Here is an 18,279-nt window from a genome sequence, read left to right as displayed (position 1 = left end):
TCAAGAAGTTTTTAAGAGGTTTTGTGTTTCGTGGGAGGAGAGCAGCTCTCCGCCTTTTGTGGTTACTCACTAGCCTTCTTTAGATAGACTAGCTTTGTTTGCCACATTTGTTCGCGTTCCTCGTTGGCGGTCACCCGGTGGATTTGCGATACAGATCTAGGCACCGATGAAAAGCGTGCGTGCTCTCCCGAAACCGTGTTACGCGGTGCGTTCGTTGTCGAGCGACTGCATCATAGGTAATTGAGACGTATGTGCTAATTCGCGTGAGCTTTAAATTGTGCGAAGCTTAAGATGCGGCGGTGGCGCACTCGTAAAGATAACGTGCGGTCGCCCGCCCGCTCCCTGGCTGGTTTAGTCGTCGTTCGTGCTTAGTCGTTTGCTCGTTCGTGCGCACGCTCGTTTAGTCGTTTGCTCGCTCGTTTAGTTCGCGCGCTCATATAGTCGTTAGCTTGCTCGTCTCTGCCACTATTAGTTTCTACAGTCACTATGCCTAATTGAGACGCGCTTGCTGTAGGACTCTTGGGCTGGTGGGTTTATTTACGCAATGAGACAATAAATGGTGCACACGGACTTGCCACTGCAAAGGCAAATCTGTAATGCGTCTATGTGAAAATAAACTGTTAACTTGCAACTCGAATGCCGTTTCATATCATTTTAACCTATAGATAAAACATCATTTCACTTGCCGCAATTTCGGCCGCGTCATGGCGGGGGGATTCTTTGCGCGATAATGACTTCACTAATAAAGTCGTGTCGCAAATGTTACTTCGAAGGGAGTGCAACCGTCCTCAATGCATGAACCTCAGTGCAACTCGGTTCGCGACAAGTACGTCACTTAGTAAACGGACGAACCAACGCACGATGAAGTGTTATTCGTGATAAGTCATTAACCTGAAAAAATTACTGAAGGCCACAGTGGTATTGTTTGAGATTGAGTCAAGCATTGTTATCGCACTCCCGCTTCGCGCACGAATGCTACAAACTCACTTTATTTTCTTGTGTACGCACATTCCCGACTCGATGATCGGCCGCGGTATTTCTGTCGGCGTTGAGACACGAGAAACCTAATAGCACCAGCGCCCACCTCTGAGGCTTTGAGCGCGCTTAGATTGGCAAGCACGCACGTTGGCGGCACTGTAGCTTGTAATACACTTTCGAACCTCCAGAGCAGTGATCTCCGTCAGCCTTTGTACGCCATAGCTGATACTCGCCGCGAATTCACATGGTAAGGGTGGCGCGGATTCTTGAGGCTGAGGGCTTACTGGAAGCCAAGAGGTTGTCATTCGATGGTAAACGTGTTATTTACAACCATTCGCAACAAGAACTTGCGACACGCCCTTGACAAATGTTGCGTACCAAATTTTAGGGCGCGCGATACATTCGCATCGTCAACGCACAGCGTGAACACTCCTTCAGATACTTTTTTAATAAATAGTTATCAAAAAATGAAACAAAGGCTGCCGTTACCGAATTTGTATAAGCATCCGGCTAGAAATTCTATGCTGTACACGAAGTTACGCGGAGCTGGAAAGCCAACGTGAACGCCTAAAGAGCACTGCCTCGCTATGCGTGCATTCACTCTGCGAAAGGTCGTCTGCTGCGCTCGAGCAGCGTAGGCGGCGCCATGGTCGAGGAGGGACCGTGAAAGAGAGGAGAAACGAGGAGTGAAGGTGGAGGAGGAGAGTGGCACTACTTTACAAAGTTTCAGGGGTTTTAGCCAACCTAAAGTCCCTCAATCATTCAAAAGTACCGCCAGGCTTTGATCCAGCCGACAACGCCTGCGATAGGCTGATCGGTGACATGTGACCTTGCTCCGCCCCTTTGCCGCCATGAAAGTTCCTGCGCGCCGGGCGAAGTGCGCGCGTTTCGCCTGTTGTTCTATGCACATCGCTGCGATAATTTCGTTCCGGGAGGTCCGAAATGCCTTGTTGCTGTGCTGTTGGGTGCCGAAACCGGACGAAAGATGGCAAGAAGTTATTTTGCATCGCGCGCGGCAACCAGAACGTAACCAGACGAAAAGTATGGTTACACAGAATTGCGCGGACGGACTTTGAACCGTCGGTAACAGCACGACTATGCGAGGCAAGTAACATACAACGATACAAAGGTGCGATAGAAAGTATACATGTGCGTGTGTCGAGCTGTGATAGTATTTCACTCACGTGCATGAATGTTGAGGGCCGAAGTTTGTGGAGATAATTTATTTTAGTTCGCTGTGAGCCCGCTGAATAGATCGGTATGACCTAGGAATTGAAGGACCGAGATGCCTTGTTGCTGTGCGGATGGGTGCCGAGATCAGTTATTTTGCATCCTGCGCAGCAAACAAAACCTAACCAGAAGGTAATTCTGGTTGCATAGAAATGGACGGAAAGACTGAAGCGTCGGTAACTGCACGACTATGCGAGGAAAGTAACGTAGAGTGATACGAAGGTGCGAGAGAAAGTATGCACCTGTGTGTGCAGAGCTGCAGTATTATTTCATTCGTGCGCATGAATGTTGATGGCCGAAGTTTGTGGAGATTACTGATTTTAGTGCGTTACGAGCCCGTTGACTTAGCAAGTGCAGTATGACCTAGCATGCAAGTAAATAGTGGGGCAGAAACGCATTAACTCGCTGACAAATGTCCGCATTGCGTTAAGTGCGATAAAAAATAAAATTAAGCAGCGAAATCTACTTTTACACTTTCCTGTGTTTGTGCGGTCCAAAAAGTAATTTCCAATATCCTAATCGTATTTTCTCCATTGCATATGTGATAAATATACTGCTAAGTGCCTGCATTATTCTGTTTTTAAAAACGAATACTGCATAGCCACAGCTACTGGTCGTCAAATAATAAAGCGTAATACAGTATATCAAAGTGCTGCGTATATCAAAGTATACAGCTGCGACCTCGTTCCAAGTTTCCCTTACATTCGAAGATGTTTCAGTAATCGGCAATGCCATTTTACTGATGAAAAACACACAACTGCAAATGAACATAAGAAAAACGCCACAAGCGATACACGGATTGCCAGCAAAACGCAGTGCAGTAATAGCTGGGCCAATCCGCGTGCGTTTCGTATAAGGGCCCTCTAATTCTTAGGGGGCTTTAGCGGTGCACGGGGGCGAAAAGGGATAAACACAACAATGCGCGTCATGATTCGAGTTTACGCGGCGACGTCGCACGGTTTACGAGATCAGTCAACCGCATTGACACACGCGCACACGCTACGCTTGATATTGGTGTGCCGCGAAATCAGATCGCACTCACCAGCCCGAACACGATCGAGGAGACACTCTGACACGATCCATACCGCCTCTTCATCATGTCACGACAGTTGCACTGGCTCGTAGCATTGAACCACAAGACACATGCAGTCGTCTTGTAATCGCTACACGACAGACACACTCAGCGGCAAGAAGTCTGTTGGCGCACTCGTTTCCACACACACACACAGGATGTTGTTTAGTTGCCGTGAGGGCTGCGCGCTTTGAGAATCACACGTTTGAGCGATGTTATGTCGAAAGATTTTCGGTCCAAGCGACTGTCAGCCTTCATTTTTACACGACTTCTTCGTTCAATGCAACCGCTATGTATACGCAGCACACTTACATGCAAAAGATTTCACAGAGCATACGGGATTAAGCGCAAGCAATCACCAAGGCTCGCGCGGTGATTGAGCGCAAACGAACGAAATGAAAACACGCGGAATCGAGGCGATCCAGCCCTCATTACGCTTTCTTGAGCGATTTTCTTGGAGCGCTCATTTGAAATTAAAGGACTAAATTTAGCAGTTCGGGTCCTTTTTTCGTTTTTCGCCACAGCCAGGCACCAGTAGGTTTTATTTCCGCGCGTATGCAGATATTTTTTTCACCTCTCGAATGCCGCGGCGCCGTGGTTTAGCGTGGGCGCTGTCTGCTACAGGAACTTCCTAGGTGGCGCGCGCGGCATATGTCGCTACCTTGAAAATTATAGAGGGATCTTAAGCTGGATAGATGGATGGATGTTATGAGCGTCCCCTTTGGAACGGGGCGGTGGCTTGCGCCACCAAGCTCTTGCTACCATGCTGCCTAATATCTTACCTAGGTTAACCCATGAGAAAAAAAAAAACACACTATGAACTACCACGTCCAAATTTTCTGATACCCTATTGCGAACTGTGCTTTTGTACGCCTCCGTCCTTTGTCGTTTCCCTACTTTTCTTCCACCAATCCTTCAATCGCCTCTTACTGATGTCTACTGCGGACCTGTTTCCTTTACCACTGCTCCCGCTGAACCCAAGGGCTTCAAGGAGGCCAGTGGTGCCCAAATCGACCGCTGGATAGATGTCTTCACATTCTAATAAAATATGCTCCGTCGTTTCCCTAGCTTTACCGCAGCAAGCACATGCTTCTTCTTCCTTCTTATATCTCGCTTTATACGTGCGTGTTCTAAGGCATCCCGATCTCGCTTCGAAAAGTAATGAGCTTCCCTTTGAGTTATCATAAATGGTTTCTTTCCTAATTTCGTTTTTTCCCCTTAAGTAGTTACTCATGGCAGGTTTCTTTTCCATTGCCGCCACCCATGAGATTAATTCAGCCTCTCTGACTTTCCGCTTGACCTTCTTTGTTGCTGTGTTGCCCACCCCACAGGCCGCATACTTGCTGGTAAGCTTCCTAGTTCTTTTCCTCCACTGTGAATCAATGTTTTGCCTGTACAGATACCTGAACACTCTCCCAGCCCATTTACTTTCCTCCATATTCCTCAGCCGTTCTTCATACTCAATTTTACTGCGAGCTTCCCTCACTTCAAAACTAGTCCAGCCCATATCCCCTTGCACAGCTTCATTTGTAGTCTTCCCGTGAGCGCCCAATGCGAGGCGACCCACTGACCTTTGGTTCCCGTCGAGTCCTGATTGTACCCCTGATTTAAAGCAAACAACCGCATTTGCAAAAGTAAGTCCTGGAACCATTACCCCTTTCCACATACCTCGGAGGACCTCGTACCTATTGTATCCCCATAGCGCTCTGTGCTTCATTATGGCTGCATTTCTCTTCCCCTTGACTGTTATGGTTTTTTCCTGTGTTTCCATATATCCGTTGCCTTCGTTTATCCATATACCAAGGTATTTATATTCTGTTACCCGAGGTATTTCTTGGCCCTGTATCTCCAAGCCAACCATGGCGGCAGCGCCACCTCGCGAGAGGAGACGGCAGAGGGTCACGTTTTTGATGTAGTGAGAAACTCTATGCGTTTTTGCGCCGCTCCCAGGCGGAGTGTTACGACTGGTTGTAGCAGTTTGGCCATCCGTGGTTTGGCTATAAAGAACACCTACAAAACAGAACGCTTTCCTTCCTCCATAGTGCATATGGCATTGTTTTTGTTCTGTTATAGTTGGGTACAGTGAGCGTGTATGCATGCGTGCTGAGGTTTCCCAGTTGGCGTCGGTGACAGCGCGGCATGAGTGCTGGACGGAAAGCGCCTTCCGAGCCAGCTGCGACACCGAGGCGACCGCAGCGTGTGAAACGCTCCACGCCGGTGCCGACGTCGCGCGCCGACCCATTGGTGCAGAAGCTGCGCGCCAGGTTCGAGCCGCAGCTGCTGGACACTGCCTCGAACTGTCTCGGGAGGAAGCAACTGACGGGAAGCGACGACCGTTCCGAATCCGGAGGCGCGGTTTGTGACAAGCGGGCGTCGGTTCTCCAGCGGGCCCGCCAGTACGACGCTTTGAGCACGTCGCGCCCGCCGAGAACTTCCATGCAGCAGCCGTCCGCGCCGATCAAGCCTCCGCGGACGTTCGCTCACGATGTCTACACCGAGATGAAACAGCGCGTGTGGCCGAACGCCAGCAGGCGCGGCACGGCGCTCTCGGCCGACGACTCGGTGGTCGCCCACGACTACGACGAGGTGTACGTCAGCGATGGGATGCGGCGCAGTCTAAGCGACGAGCACATCTATGCCGAACCCGGTGCGAGTCGCAGCTGCGCAAAGCCTCTGGAGCTCCACTACATGGTTGGTATTTCTCCGACTCATGGCAAAGCTTGCATATCTGCTGACTGCAGTACGTATGTATGAGCCACTTTTGTCTTAATACTTACTGTGCGCAAACAAACAGGGACGAAGAATAGAAGAAACACAAGGACGAGCGCTTTCTAACTGGTTTTATTTTTGAAGAACCACCTGCTTAAATACCCACAGATCTGCGCTATCTAGTCAACAGAGCACGCCTATAGCGCATATAAACACAGATCTGCGCGATCAAGTCAAGAGAGCACGTCTATAGTACATATTGTTTATCAGATCCCTATGACGTGTGGTCATGTGTACGTAGGGCAGACTGCGAGATGCATTAACACGAGGCTAAGGGAGCACTTGTCCAGTCTGAAAGGTCGCCATAGCACGCATTTGGCAATGCATTGCCAAGAACATGAATGCTCCCCCTGTCTTAGCAGCACCAACATTTTGTATTGGAATAGGAATCAAACCGCGAGGGAAATTGTGGAAGCACACTGGATTGAAAAACAAAAAGAAAAATGGATCAGCCATCCATCGGTTTCATTGTTGGATAAAGAAAATTCACTTCTATCATCACATCTTTAACGCATTTTATTGTAAGTGGTTGTTTCATGCACCTTGCTGTTTTTACGTTGACCGGGTGGCTTTGGTCCACGTCTTTGTTTTTTATAACAAGTGGTATATATACTATAGACGTGCTCTCTTGACTTGATCGCGCAAATCTGTGTGTTTATATGCGCTATAGGCGTGCTCTGTTGACTAGATAGTGCAGATCTGTGGGTATTTAAGCAGGTGGTCCTTCAAAAATAAAACCAGTTGTTAGAAAGCGCTCGTCCTTGTGTTTCTTCTATTCTTCGTCCCTGTTTGTTTGCGCACAATAAGTTTTAAGATGAATCTGTTCCAACTAGGCCGACTCGCAGACTTGCTTGAGCCACTTTTGGTTACATAATTGAAAGCGTTCACTAGCGAAAATGCTTCGACTTGTTGCAATGTTAGTTCAATCCCTGCCGAGGTTTCTGTTGTTTTCTCATCGAACGCACGTGTTCGTTGTTGTTGCCGGATTACTTGGTTGCATAGCGAATACTGTGGTAAGATGCAGACAAAACGTTGTGCCATTTCAAACAGAATAGGCAATGGCTTTGGGTAGGGGCACATTCACTTTGACGATGACGTATTTGCTAGACTCAAATGTCATGATAACGGCAACAGCAATTTCAGCCATAAATTAAATGTTTTTTTAGTTTTTGTCTGTGGTTCTGTATTCGTTACGTAACTCAGAACTGCCATGAAGAAATGTGGGCTGTCGGCATTCAGAAAAAGAAAAGGTTACCTTAATGTTTATTTATTTACAGTTTTACATTTCTGCACCTTAGAGCATTAGGAGTACACACGAAAGAAGACATCAACACAGAAATACAACTCGTACATCGGTAATTGTGTGTGCCAAATATCGATACACAAAAATATTATAATAGCAAAAGCATCTGTGTACACGATGCGAATGATACATCAAAACAATGAGATATAAAACGTATAACTTTTAATGGATGGATGATGTTATGAGTGTCCCCTTTGGAACGGAGCGGTGGGTTGTGCCACCAAGCTCTTACTATTATACTGCCTAATGTCCTACCTAGGTTAAACAATGAAAAACAAAAAAAAGAACAAAAAAAAACACTATGAACTAGCACGCCCAAACTTTCTAATCCCTATTGCGAACTGTGCTTTTGTACGTCTCCCTCTTTTGTCATTTTTCTACTTTTGTTCCACCAATCCTCCAATCACCTCTTACTAATACCTATTGCGGACATGTTTGCTTTACCACTGCTCCCGCTGAACCCAAGGGCTTCAAGGAGGCCAGTGGTGCCTAAATCGACTGCTGGGTGGACATCTTCACATTCTAATAAAACATGCTCGGTCGTTTCCCTAGCTTTACTGCAGCAAGCATATGCTTCTTCTTCCTTCTTATATCTCACTTTATAGGTGCGTATTCTAAGCATCCCGACGTCGCTTCGAAAAGTAATGAACTTCCCTTTGAGTTATCATGAATGGTTTCTTTTCTGATTTCATTTTTTCCTCTTGAGTAGTTACTCATGGCAGGTTTCTTTTCCATTGCCGCCACCCATGAGATTATTTCAGCCTCTCCGACTTTCCGCTTGACTTTCTTTGTTGCTGTGTTGTCCACCCTACAGGCCGCATACTTGCTGGTAAGCTTCCTAGTTCTTTTCCTCCACTGTGAATCAATGTTTTTCCTGTACAGATACCTGAACACTCTCCCAGTCTATTTACTTTCTTCCATATTCCACAGCCATTTTTCATACTCAATTTTACTGCGAGCTTCCCTCACTTCAAAACTAGTTCAGCCCATATCACCTTGCTCACCTTCATTTGTAGTCTTCCCGTGAGCGCCCAATGTGAAGCTACCCACTGACCTTTGGTTCCCATAGAGTCCTGATTGTACCCCTGATTTAAAGCAAACAGCTGCATTTCCAAAAGTAAGTCCTGGAACCATTACACCTTTCCACATACCTCAGAGGACCTCGTACCTATTGTATCCCCATAGCGCTCTGTGCTTCATTATGGCTGCTTTTCTTTTCCTGCTGTTATGGTTTTTTCCTGTGTTTCCATATATCTATTGCCTTCATTTATATATATACCAAGGTATTTATATTCTGTTACCCGAGGTATTTCTTGGCCCTGTGTCTCCACTATCCGTTCACTGTTTTTATTGAATACCTTAACACCTAATTTTCTAACACTAAATTTCAAGCCGAAATTGTTGCCTTCGTGTCCACAGATATTAGCCAGACGTTGCAAATCACTTTGCTTGTTAGCTAGCAACACAATGTCGTCCACATAAAATGAACCTGGGAGTTGCTGCTCTACTACTATACCCACCTGTTTGTATGAGAGATTAAAATCGATATTACTTCCTTCTAGCGCCCTCTCCATCCTGACCATGTACATCATAAACAGCAGCGAGAATAAAGGACACCCCTGCCTCAGTCCCTTGTTGATATGAATTTTCTCCTCACTTCTCATCCCTTCCCATTCAACACAAACGGTACACTCTAAAAACAATTTGCACCCTTTGGGGTGTACATTTGTCCCACAACAATAGTCGTCATCTGCCTTGCTTGCGTTTCCTTTCTTGAAAACTCTGCGCTCGCTACTTTCCTGTCGAGAATGCTGCGTCACACTGATAAGGCACATGCCGTTCGTAACTGGGAAGTACCAGGCTCGTAGCGTTAAAGAAAGGAAACGCGGGCAAGACAGACGATGATTATTGTTGTGGGACAAATATACACCCCAAAGGGTGCAACTGTTTTTAGAGTGTACATAAACAGCAGCGAGGATAAAGGGCACCCCTGCCTCAGTCCCTTGTTGATATGAATTTTCTCCTCGCTTTTCATCCCTTCCCATTCAACACAAACGGTATTTTCTAGTTAAATCTCTCTCAAAAACTTTAGACAATCGTTACCCACGCCTTCCCCTTCCAGAATATCCCAAAAAATGTTGCGGTCTACGTTGTTGTAGGCTCCTGTAATGTCTAAAAAGGCCACATACAACGGTCTGCTTTCTGCTTTTGATATTTCAATACACTGAGTAAGAACAAACAAGTTATCATGCAAACGCCTACCTATTCTGACGTCATTCTGAAGCTCTCCCAAAATGCCATTATACAGTAAAAGCTTGTACAGTGAAAGCTCGTTAATTCGAACTTCAATAATTCGAATTTATGGATAATTCGAACTGTACGATTTGGTCCGGCCAAGCTCCACAGAAGTCTATGTATAAAAAAGTCCGTTAATTCGAACTCGAGAAGGTTCCCTCACGGATAATTCGAACTACGCTCGCCTGGCACACGGCCAGAGAAACGCGCCTACTGCCTACACACAACGCTGTATTGCCTCCGAAACGGAAAGAACGGCGAGAGAAGGCAAAATCGGAAAATAATCTAACTGACGAGGGGTCAGCCAGAAGGCAGCGGCGGCTGCCGCCTCTCCGTTCTACGTAACCTCCGAGACTTCTTGCCCGTTGTGAATCTCGGAGGCTTTGCAAATCTTGTACAGCTGCTAATGTTGTGCGGAGATGGCACAGCAAGGACCAAAACACAGCGAATCAAGTACGTCGCAGCTGCGCTTGCAATCAAGAACCAACGAATCAGGACCTTCGCCACCTTCACATGTTCAGCGTCTTTGTCTCGGCAGTTTTCATCGGTTGTGCACCTTTGTTTTCAGCTTAGGAGGTATCGGCTGTCGCGATTCATTGTGATGGTGTTAAGCCTCGGCTAACGTACATTTCGGTGGACATCGGTGGTGTGGCACAGTCGGACCCAGAGCTTCGACTTGAAGATGGCGTGTGCCCGCGGCACAGGCCATCACTTTCTGACACGCCAAATTTCTGACATGCCCTACTGCTTCCAAATCGCAGTGTACTGTTGCTCTCCTTCACTTTCGTTAGTTCGAACTTTCGTTAATTCGAACTGAAGCGGCTTCCCCTTGCGGTTCGAATTAACGAGCTTTTACTGTAATTCGAACCGCAAGGGGAAGCCGCTTCAGTTCGAATTAACGAAAGTTCGAACTAACGAAAGTGAAGGAGAGCAACAGTACACTGCGATTTGGAAGCAGTAGGGCATGTCAGAAATTTGCCGTGTCAGAAAGTGATGGCGTGTGCCGCGGGCACACGCCATCTTCAAGTCGAAGCTCTGGTTCCTACTGTGCCACACCACCAATGTCCACCGAGACGAACGTTAGCCGAGGCTTAACACCATCACAATGAATCGCGACGGCTGATACCTCCTAAGCTGAAAACAGAGGTGCACAAAAACCGGTGAAGACTGCCGAGACAGACGCTGAACATGTGAAGGTGGCAAAGGCCCTGATTCGTTGGTTCTTGATTGCAAGCGCAGCTGTGACGTACTTGATTCGCTGTGTTTTGGCGCTTGCCGTGCCATCTCCGCACAACATTAGCAGCTGTACAAGATTTGCAAAGCCTCTGAGATTCGCAACGGGCAAGAAGTCTCGGAGGTTATGTAGAACGGAGAGGCGGCAGCCGCCGCTGCCTTCTGGCTGACCCCGCGTCGGTTAGATTTTTTTCTGATTTTGCCTTCTCTCGCCGTTCTCTCCGTTTTGGAGGCAATATAGCCTTGTGTGTAGGCAGTAGGCGCGTTTCTCTGGCCGTGTGCCAGGCGAGCGTAGTTCGAATTATCCGTGAGGGAACCTTCTCGCGTTCGAATTAACAGACTTTTTTATACATAGACTTCTGTGGAGCTTGGCCGGACCAAATCGTACTGTTCGAATTATCCATAAATTTGAATTATTGAAGTTCGAATTAACGAGCTTTCACTGTATTCTGCCCATGCTTGAAGCTTTAATTTGATTGCCTGCATTCCTAGCCTGTATATTCCCGATGTAATGGTCAACGGTCTATACAAGTGAATTCTGTCTTTCTCCCCCTTACCTTTATAAATTAAATTCATTCTACTTTCTCGCCAACTGTCTGGTATTCGTCTATCTTTTAAAGTTTTTTGCACTGCTTTCACCAGAGCTTCCTTACTTCTTGGTCTTAGTTCATTTATCAGCCTAACGGGAACCTCGTTTGTCAGCACGAGCTCGTTTTCCACTTGGGTCTTTTTCAATCTCTTTTTTTCTTCAAATACAACCTCGTCATTGCCTTGGAAGGATTCGGCTGTGACTTTTCGCATGTAATTTATTGCCGCTCCTCCTTCCAGTCTGTTTTCATCTTCGTCTAGGATATGTTGTATTGTTGACTTCCTGCCTAATAATTTTATGTGGTCCCAAGATATTCTAGGTGCGGCCTTCTTTTTGTCACGTGTTTCTGACAACCAACGTTCACTTTCACCTTTTAATTTTGCTTGCACCAGTATTGAAACCATAGACTTTTTCTCCCGGTATATTTCCCATTTACTGGTTACTTCATCCTGCGGCAACTGCGCCTTCCTTGCCTGCCTGTGCTCTCGAGATGCTTTCTGTCGTTCTGCGATCGCTTCTCGTATCTCCTTGTTCCACCAGCTTTTCGGTTTCTTTTATCCTTTCCAATGAACATGTTTCTCTTTCCTTATTTCTGCCGTTATTATGCTTAGAAGTTCACCATATTCCCACTCTTTACTTGGCCATTTGCCAAGTTCTTCAACTATAGTGTCTATATTTGCTATTTGTTCAGCGTTCAAATTTGGACTGGCCATTTTACTCTTTTTGCTCTCTTTCTCAACTACATATCCCATTTTCAAAATTTTGCGTTTATGGTCACTCCCTATGCTGCTAAACCCTTCCTCATCGATGACCATTTCTCTCAAGTTATCACTAATTCCTTCTGTCATCAGACAGTAATCAATGGTCGATTGCCAGTTTCCCACTTCCCACGTGATCTGTCCTTCACACTTAGGCCCTGTATTCATGATAACGAGGTTATGTTGCTCACAAAGGTCTAGCATTGACTTCCCGTTATTGTCGGTATAGCCATCTAAATCCTGTATGTGGGCATTCATGTCACCTAATAGGACAATTTCAGCACCATTCCCGAAACCCTTATAATATAATAATAATCTTTATTTCTCTCTTTCTACAGAATACAAAATGAGAGTGGACGTAAGGGTAAAAGCCGCATGCAGCGGCTTGAAAAAAAACCCCATTATGCCCCACGTGACAGTATGACGAGAAAACAGCTTAGTCATGACAAACGCAGAGAAATACTAGAAACATTAGAATACATTGCGAAATTTGTGAACGTACAAGGGCAAAAATACAGTAGGGATCAGTAAGAAAATATACGTACAAAATTGACAACAGCCTTAGTGCATTTGTTAACATTGTGTGATGTAAGAAATAATAGCGCGACATACAAAAACAGAATGAAACACCATACATTGGTGCAGGAGCGGCAAAACACTAATTAACTTATTTTTCGATATTTCGTGAAGTGAGATGTTATTACGTTCAAGTGTGCTAAGGTAACAGGGAAGTTTATAGGCGCTTGATTGAAATCGGTACCCAGTCCGACAAAATGGTGTAGATCATGCTGTGCAATGGCATACATTGTACATGGGCACATGGCTTTGAAGGTCGAATAGTGTTAACATATCTGCGTTGTTTGTTCTAATCGCATTCTTGCACATAAGAATTAATCTGAAGGCATAAAGATTAGGCACTTGAATGATGTTAAACTCGGAATAATAGCTTTCTGTGTGGGCATACCATGGTATGTTAGCAATTAATCTTATCGCACGTTTCTGAGTAACAATAATCTTGGGTATATTATGCTTCGTACTTGTGCCCCAGACAGTGTGGCAATAGTTAAGTATTGGAACTAAAAAAGCATTGTAGATTAATAGTTTAATTCTTGTTGATAGCACATACCGTTGATGACATAGTAACCCGTTCACTTTGTTCATTTTTGATCGTATGTTATTAATTTGGGCATCCCAATTAAGCAATTCCAGGAAGGTTACTCCCAGACATTTGATACTATGCACGATTTCAATATTGTTGTCCTCAAACCTAAGCATAATATCTTTTACAACTTTGTTTTTCGCTCGAAATACCATGGCTTTAGTTTTGCTTGTGTTTACCTTTAGGTAATTTTCCTGCGACCACTGACACATGTATTGCAAAAACTCATTACCTGTAGAGGATGAGTCATTTTCTCTACTACCTGGAATGAGCACCGTAAGGTCATCAGCGTAGGCAGTAAGGTTCACCGGGAGCTTAGTGTAAAATATATCATTTAAGTAAACTAAAAACAACAAAGGGCCTAAGATGCTGCCTTGTGGCACACCCGATTATATGTATTGGCCATCAGACAAAGCATCATTGTGTGCTACAATTTGTTTACAATGTTGAAGGTATGACCGTATTAAAGAATTAGGAATCCCTCTTGTACCATAGTGGTTTAGTTTATTTACTAACAAGTCATGATTGATTAAATCAAAGGCTTTGGAGAAGTCAGTATAAATTCCGAGGACAAAGAGCTTGTCTTCAAATACATTTATGATGAGTTCCTTTTGCTTGAGCAGTGCCAACTCAGTGGAATTTTTGGTCTGAACCCGAACTTATCATTCGACAAAACAGAATACTTATCTAAAAAATTAGTTATTCTCATGTGAATAATTTTTCTATGCCTTTAGAAATTACCGGTAGAATAGAAATTGGCCTATAATTTGACAATTCAGAGGTATCGCCTCCTTTGTGTATCATGATAACTTTTGCAATCTGCATCTGCTTAGGAAATACTACACTACTGAGACAAAGGTTGAATATGTATGTTAATATTGGGGCTAACAAATCAATTACATACTTTAGAGGTTTTTTTTGAAAACCGTTAATATCTAAAGCCCTACTGTTTTTCAGATTTCTGAACACAGAAATGATTTCATTTTCGGTTGTAGGGGACATAATCATCGACATTGAGACTCCTGGTACTTGGTGCATTGACATGTTTGTTGAATTAATAGGAGAGCTTGCTGTATTTGTGATATTCACAAAGAAATCGTTAAAAGCATTTCAGAGATCCTGCCCTGTCAGCACAGCACCATCGCGCATAATGCAGTTTGGACCACTGTTGTAGTGACGTCCAAGCAGTTTACCTAGTTGATGCCATCGATGCTGAGGGTTCGTGCTAGAATTATCTGAGAACGAATAGCTGAAGTATTCGTACTTGGCTTGACGTAGTTCTTTGTTCAAGTTATTATGATATTTCTTATATTGAGACAATTTCACGGGATCCTTGGATTTAATGAATTGTGCATATAGTTCCGTTCTTTCTATTTTTTTCAATGAGGCATTCGTAATCCATGGTTTCTTCGATTTTCGTTTGTGACAGCATTTTAAAGGAAAGCAGTTTTGATATTGCTACAGAACAGCCGCCACAGTGAGGCTGCACTGAGGAGGAAGAAGACGACGTGCGCCCGCTTGATATAGCGTTGCCATTTTGGCCTTCCGTTAGCTTCCCTGTAAATAAATTGTATATAGTATTGGGCTCCAGCTACACGTAACATTAATTTGGTGGAGGTGGACGTTCCCCGTACCCGTCATGGAGCTTCGCAGTGGTCACAACTGCGACAGTGGAACTTCTTCTCCGGCCGGTGGCACTTCATCTATGCAACCGTTTACGCCTGCAGCTCCGACCTACAACGCCGTCTCCCCCCCCCTCGTGATCCTGGTGTTTTCAACGGAGTCGGCAGTCCTGATGTTGACGACTGGCTCCGCTTATACGAACGTGTCAGCACCAGTCACAGGTGGGATCCGACTATTATGCTTGCGAACATTCTTTTCTACCTCGACGGAGCTCCACTTGCATGGTTCTAGACTCTCGAAGAGGAGATCTCGAGCTGGGATCTCTTCTAAGAGAAGCTCCACGACCTCTTTGTCAATCCGTTCGGTCGCGAAGTCAATGCCAAGAAAGCCCTTGCTACACGTGTACAGATGTCGATCGAGTCCTTTGTGTCGTACATTCTCGACGTCTTGGCCCTTTGTGCCAAGGCTGACCCGACCATGTCTGAGGACGATAAGGTTAATCACGTCCTCAAAGGCATTGCTGACGACGCCTTCAATTTCCTGGTGTTTACGAACGTCACCAGCATCGATGTGATCCTCAAGGAGTGCCGCCATCTTGAGCATGCTAAAAGCCGCCGGGTATCCGAGCACATCATGCGACTTCCCAACACAGCTGCTACGTCATCCTGTGACGACCTCCTCCGCCAGCCGTCACGATGTGACAACTTGACCCGCATCATTCGTCGTGAGGTCAAAGCGGCACAACCGGTGGCCCCTTCATTCACGTCACCTGATCATTCTCCGGTGACAATCTTCTTGATCCAGGCCGTCGTCCGTCAAGAGTTGTCCAACGTCGGCCTGCAATCCATTCATTCCATACGGTCGGAACCTCTTTCTCCACGCACATCCCCACCACATTCTTCTTATTCCTCTTACGGCCAGCGCAACCCCTCCGAATGGCAAACCGTGGATGACAAGCCGATCTGTTTTAACGGCTGGCGCATTGGACATGTCGCTTGCCACTGCCTCAGCCGCTGGGCTTCTCCGATACGCTATTCTCCTGATTACCACCCTCGCCCCTCTAGCGCGTCCTTTTCCTTCGCCCGTTCTATGATCGCTCCATCAGCTGACCCCGCGACATCTTTGACACGACCCCGCTACTCCCGCTCGCCTTCTCCCTCCCGTCGTCAATCTCGTTCGCCCCCGTCACGCCGTGCTGCTTCTCCGACCTATTCGCCGCACCCCCGACCGGAAAACTAGGCAGTGCAGCTTCTGGAGGTGAAGCTGCAAAGACGACATTGGCTCAAAATCCTCTCTTCACCTTACCCACGAACAAGAATCTTTTGGACGTTCTCGTCGACAATGTTCCTGTGTGCGCGTTGATTGACACAGGGGCGCATGTGTCCATTATGAGTGCTGCTCTTCGCCGTCGGCTGAAGAAAGTTCTGACGCCCATCCCGAACCGATTTGTACAAGTCGCCGACGAAGGGAGACGAAGGGACTATCGCTATTGTTGGCATGTGCTCTGCCCGACTCACCATTGCTGAGAGACACATCGTCGTTCTGTTCACCGTCATCGAGCATTACCCTCACGAACTCATTCTTGGTCTGGATTTCCTTGCAAATCACTCGGCCCTCAGTGAGTGTTCGGCCAGCTCACTTCGCCTTGACTTGCCTCTTCTTGCTGACTCTGTGGACCCGCCTCCAAGCCGTTTGAGCGGCATGGATTTTATTTTCCTACTGCCACAATCTGTGACGCACGTCGACTTGTCCTCACCAGCTGTACCTGTCGGTAATTACGTGGTCGCACCTATTCCGGCAGTTATACTTACACATGGTGTTACCGTGCCGCACACTGTGCTGAACATTACTGGCAACCGCACCTGCCTTCCCCTTGTCAATTTCACGCTAACTGCGCAAGTTCTGCCTCAGGGGATTTCATTGGCTATAATTAGCGCTTTGCAGGATGATGAGATCGAGCCATTCACAGTGGAAGATCGTCACCGCTCAGCCGTTGTCGCACGGTACTGACGTCGACATTGAGAAGATGGTTTCCTCTGACCTTCATCATCATCATCATCAGCCTGGTTACGCCCACTGCAGGGCAAAGGCCTCTCCCATACTTCTCCAACAACCCCGGTCATGTCCTAATTGTGGCCATGCCGTGCCTGCAAACTTCTTAATCTCATCCGCCCACCTAACTTTCTGCTGCCCCCTGCTACGCTTCCCTTCCCTTGGGATCCAGTCCGTAACCCTTAATGACCATCGGTTATCTTTCCTCCTCATTACATGTCCTGCACATGCCCATTTCTTTTTCTTGATTTCATCTAAGATGTCATTAACTCGCGTTTGATCCCTCACCCAATCTGCTCTTTTCTTATCCCTTAACGTTACACCTCTCATTCTTCTTTTCATAGCTTGTTGCGTCGTCCTCAATTTGAGTAGAACCCTTTTCGTAAGCCTCCAGGTTTCTGCCCCGTAGGTGAGTACTGGTAAGACACAGCTGTTATATACTTTTCTCTTGAGGGATAATGGCAACCTGCTGTTCATTATCTCAGAATGCCTGCCAAATGCACCCCAGCCCATTCTTATTCTTCTGATTATTTCCATCTCATGATCCGGATCCGCCGTCACTACCTGCCCTAAGTAGATGTATTCCCTTACGACTTCCAGTGCCTCGCTGCCTATTGTAAATTGCTGTTCTCTTCCGAGACTGTTAAGCATTACTTTAGTTTTCTGCAGATTAATTTTTAGACCCACTTTTCTGCTTTGCCTCTCCAGGTCAGTGAGCATGCATTGTATTTGGGCCCCTGAGTTACTAAGCTAGGCAATATCATCAGCGAATCGCAAGTTACTAAGGTATTCTCCATTAACTTTTATCCCCAATTCTTCCCAATCCAGGTCTCTGAATACGTCCTGTAAACACGCTGTGAATAGCATTGGAGATATCGTATCTCCCTGCCTGACGCCTTTCTTTATTGGGATTTTGTTGCTTGCTTTATGGAGGACTACGGTGGCTGTGGAGCCGCTATAGATATCTTTCAGTATTTTTACATACGGCATGTCTACACCCTGATTCCGTAATGCCTCCATGACTGCTGAGGTTTCGACAGAATCAAACGCTTTCTCGTAATCAATGAAAGCTATATATAAGGGTTGGTTATATTCCGCACATTTCTCTATCACCTGATTGATAGTGTGAATATGATCTATTGTTGAGTAGCCTTTACGGAATCCTGCCTGGTCCTTCGCTTGACAGAAGTCTAAGGTGCTCCTGATTCTATTTGCGAT

The 18,279-nt window shown here is 46.1% G+C and overlaps 1 protein-coding gene across 11 annotated transcripts in view; it reads left to right on the top strand.

Annotated features, from left to right (window-relative positions):
- Positions 1 to 5,184: 5,184 nt before the first annotated feature.
- LOC139057669 (DENN domain-containing protein 2D-like) overlaps positions 5,185 to 18,279 on the top strand; it is a 614,144-nt gene continuing 601,049 nt past the window's right edge. For 5 of the 11 annotated variants that reach the window (XM_070536318.1, XM_070536317.1, XM_070536311.1 and 2 more), the window contains exon 1: positions 5,188 to 5,971. In XM_070536318.1, the coding sequence (XP_070392419.1) occupies positions 5,420 to 5,971 (552 nt within the window). In that variant the 5' untranslated portion in view covers positions 5,188 to 5,419. Of the gene's footprint in view, positions 5,972 to 18,279 lie in introns of all 11 variants that reach the window. The other 6 variants (XM_070536315.1, XM_070536316.1, XM_070536314.1 and 3 more) reach the window with 3 other exon arrangements.

Source organism: Dermacentor albipictus, chromosome 3 (genome assembly GCF_038994185.2).
Source record: "Dermacentor albipictus isolate Rhodes 1998 colony chromosome 3, USDA_Dalb.pri_finalv2, whole genome shotgun sequence".
Taxonomy (NCBI): Eukaryota; Metazoa; Arthropoda; class Arachnida; order Ixodida; family Ixodidae; genus Dermacentor; species Dermacentor albipictus.
The sequence above is the reverse complement of the archived record's forward strand: the minus strand, read 5'-3'. Positions and strand labels throughout refer to the sequence as shown.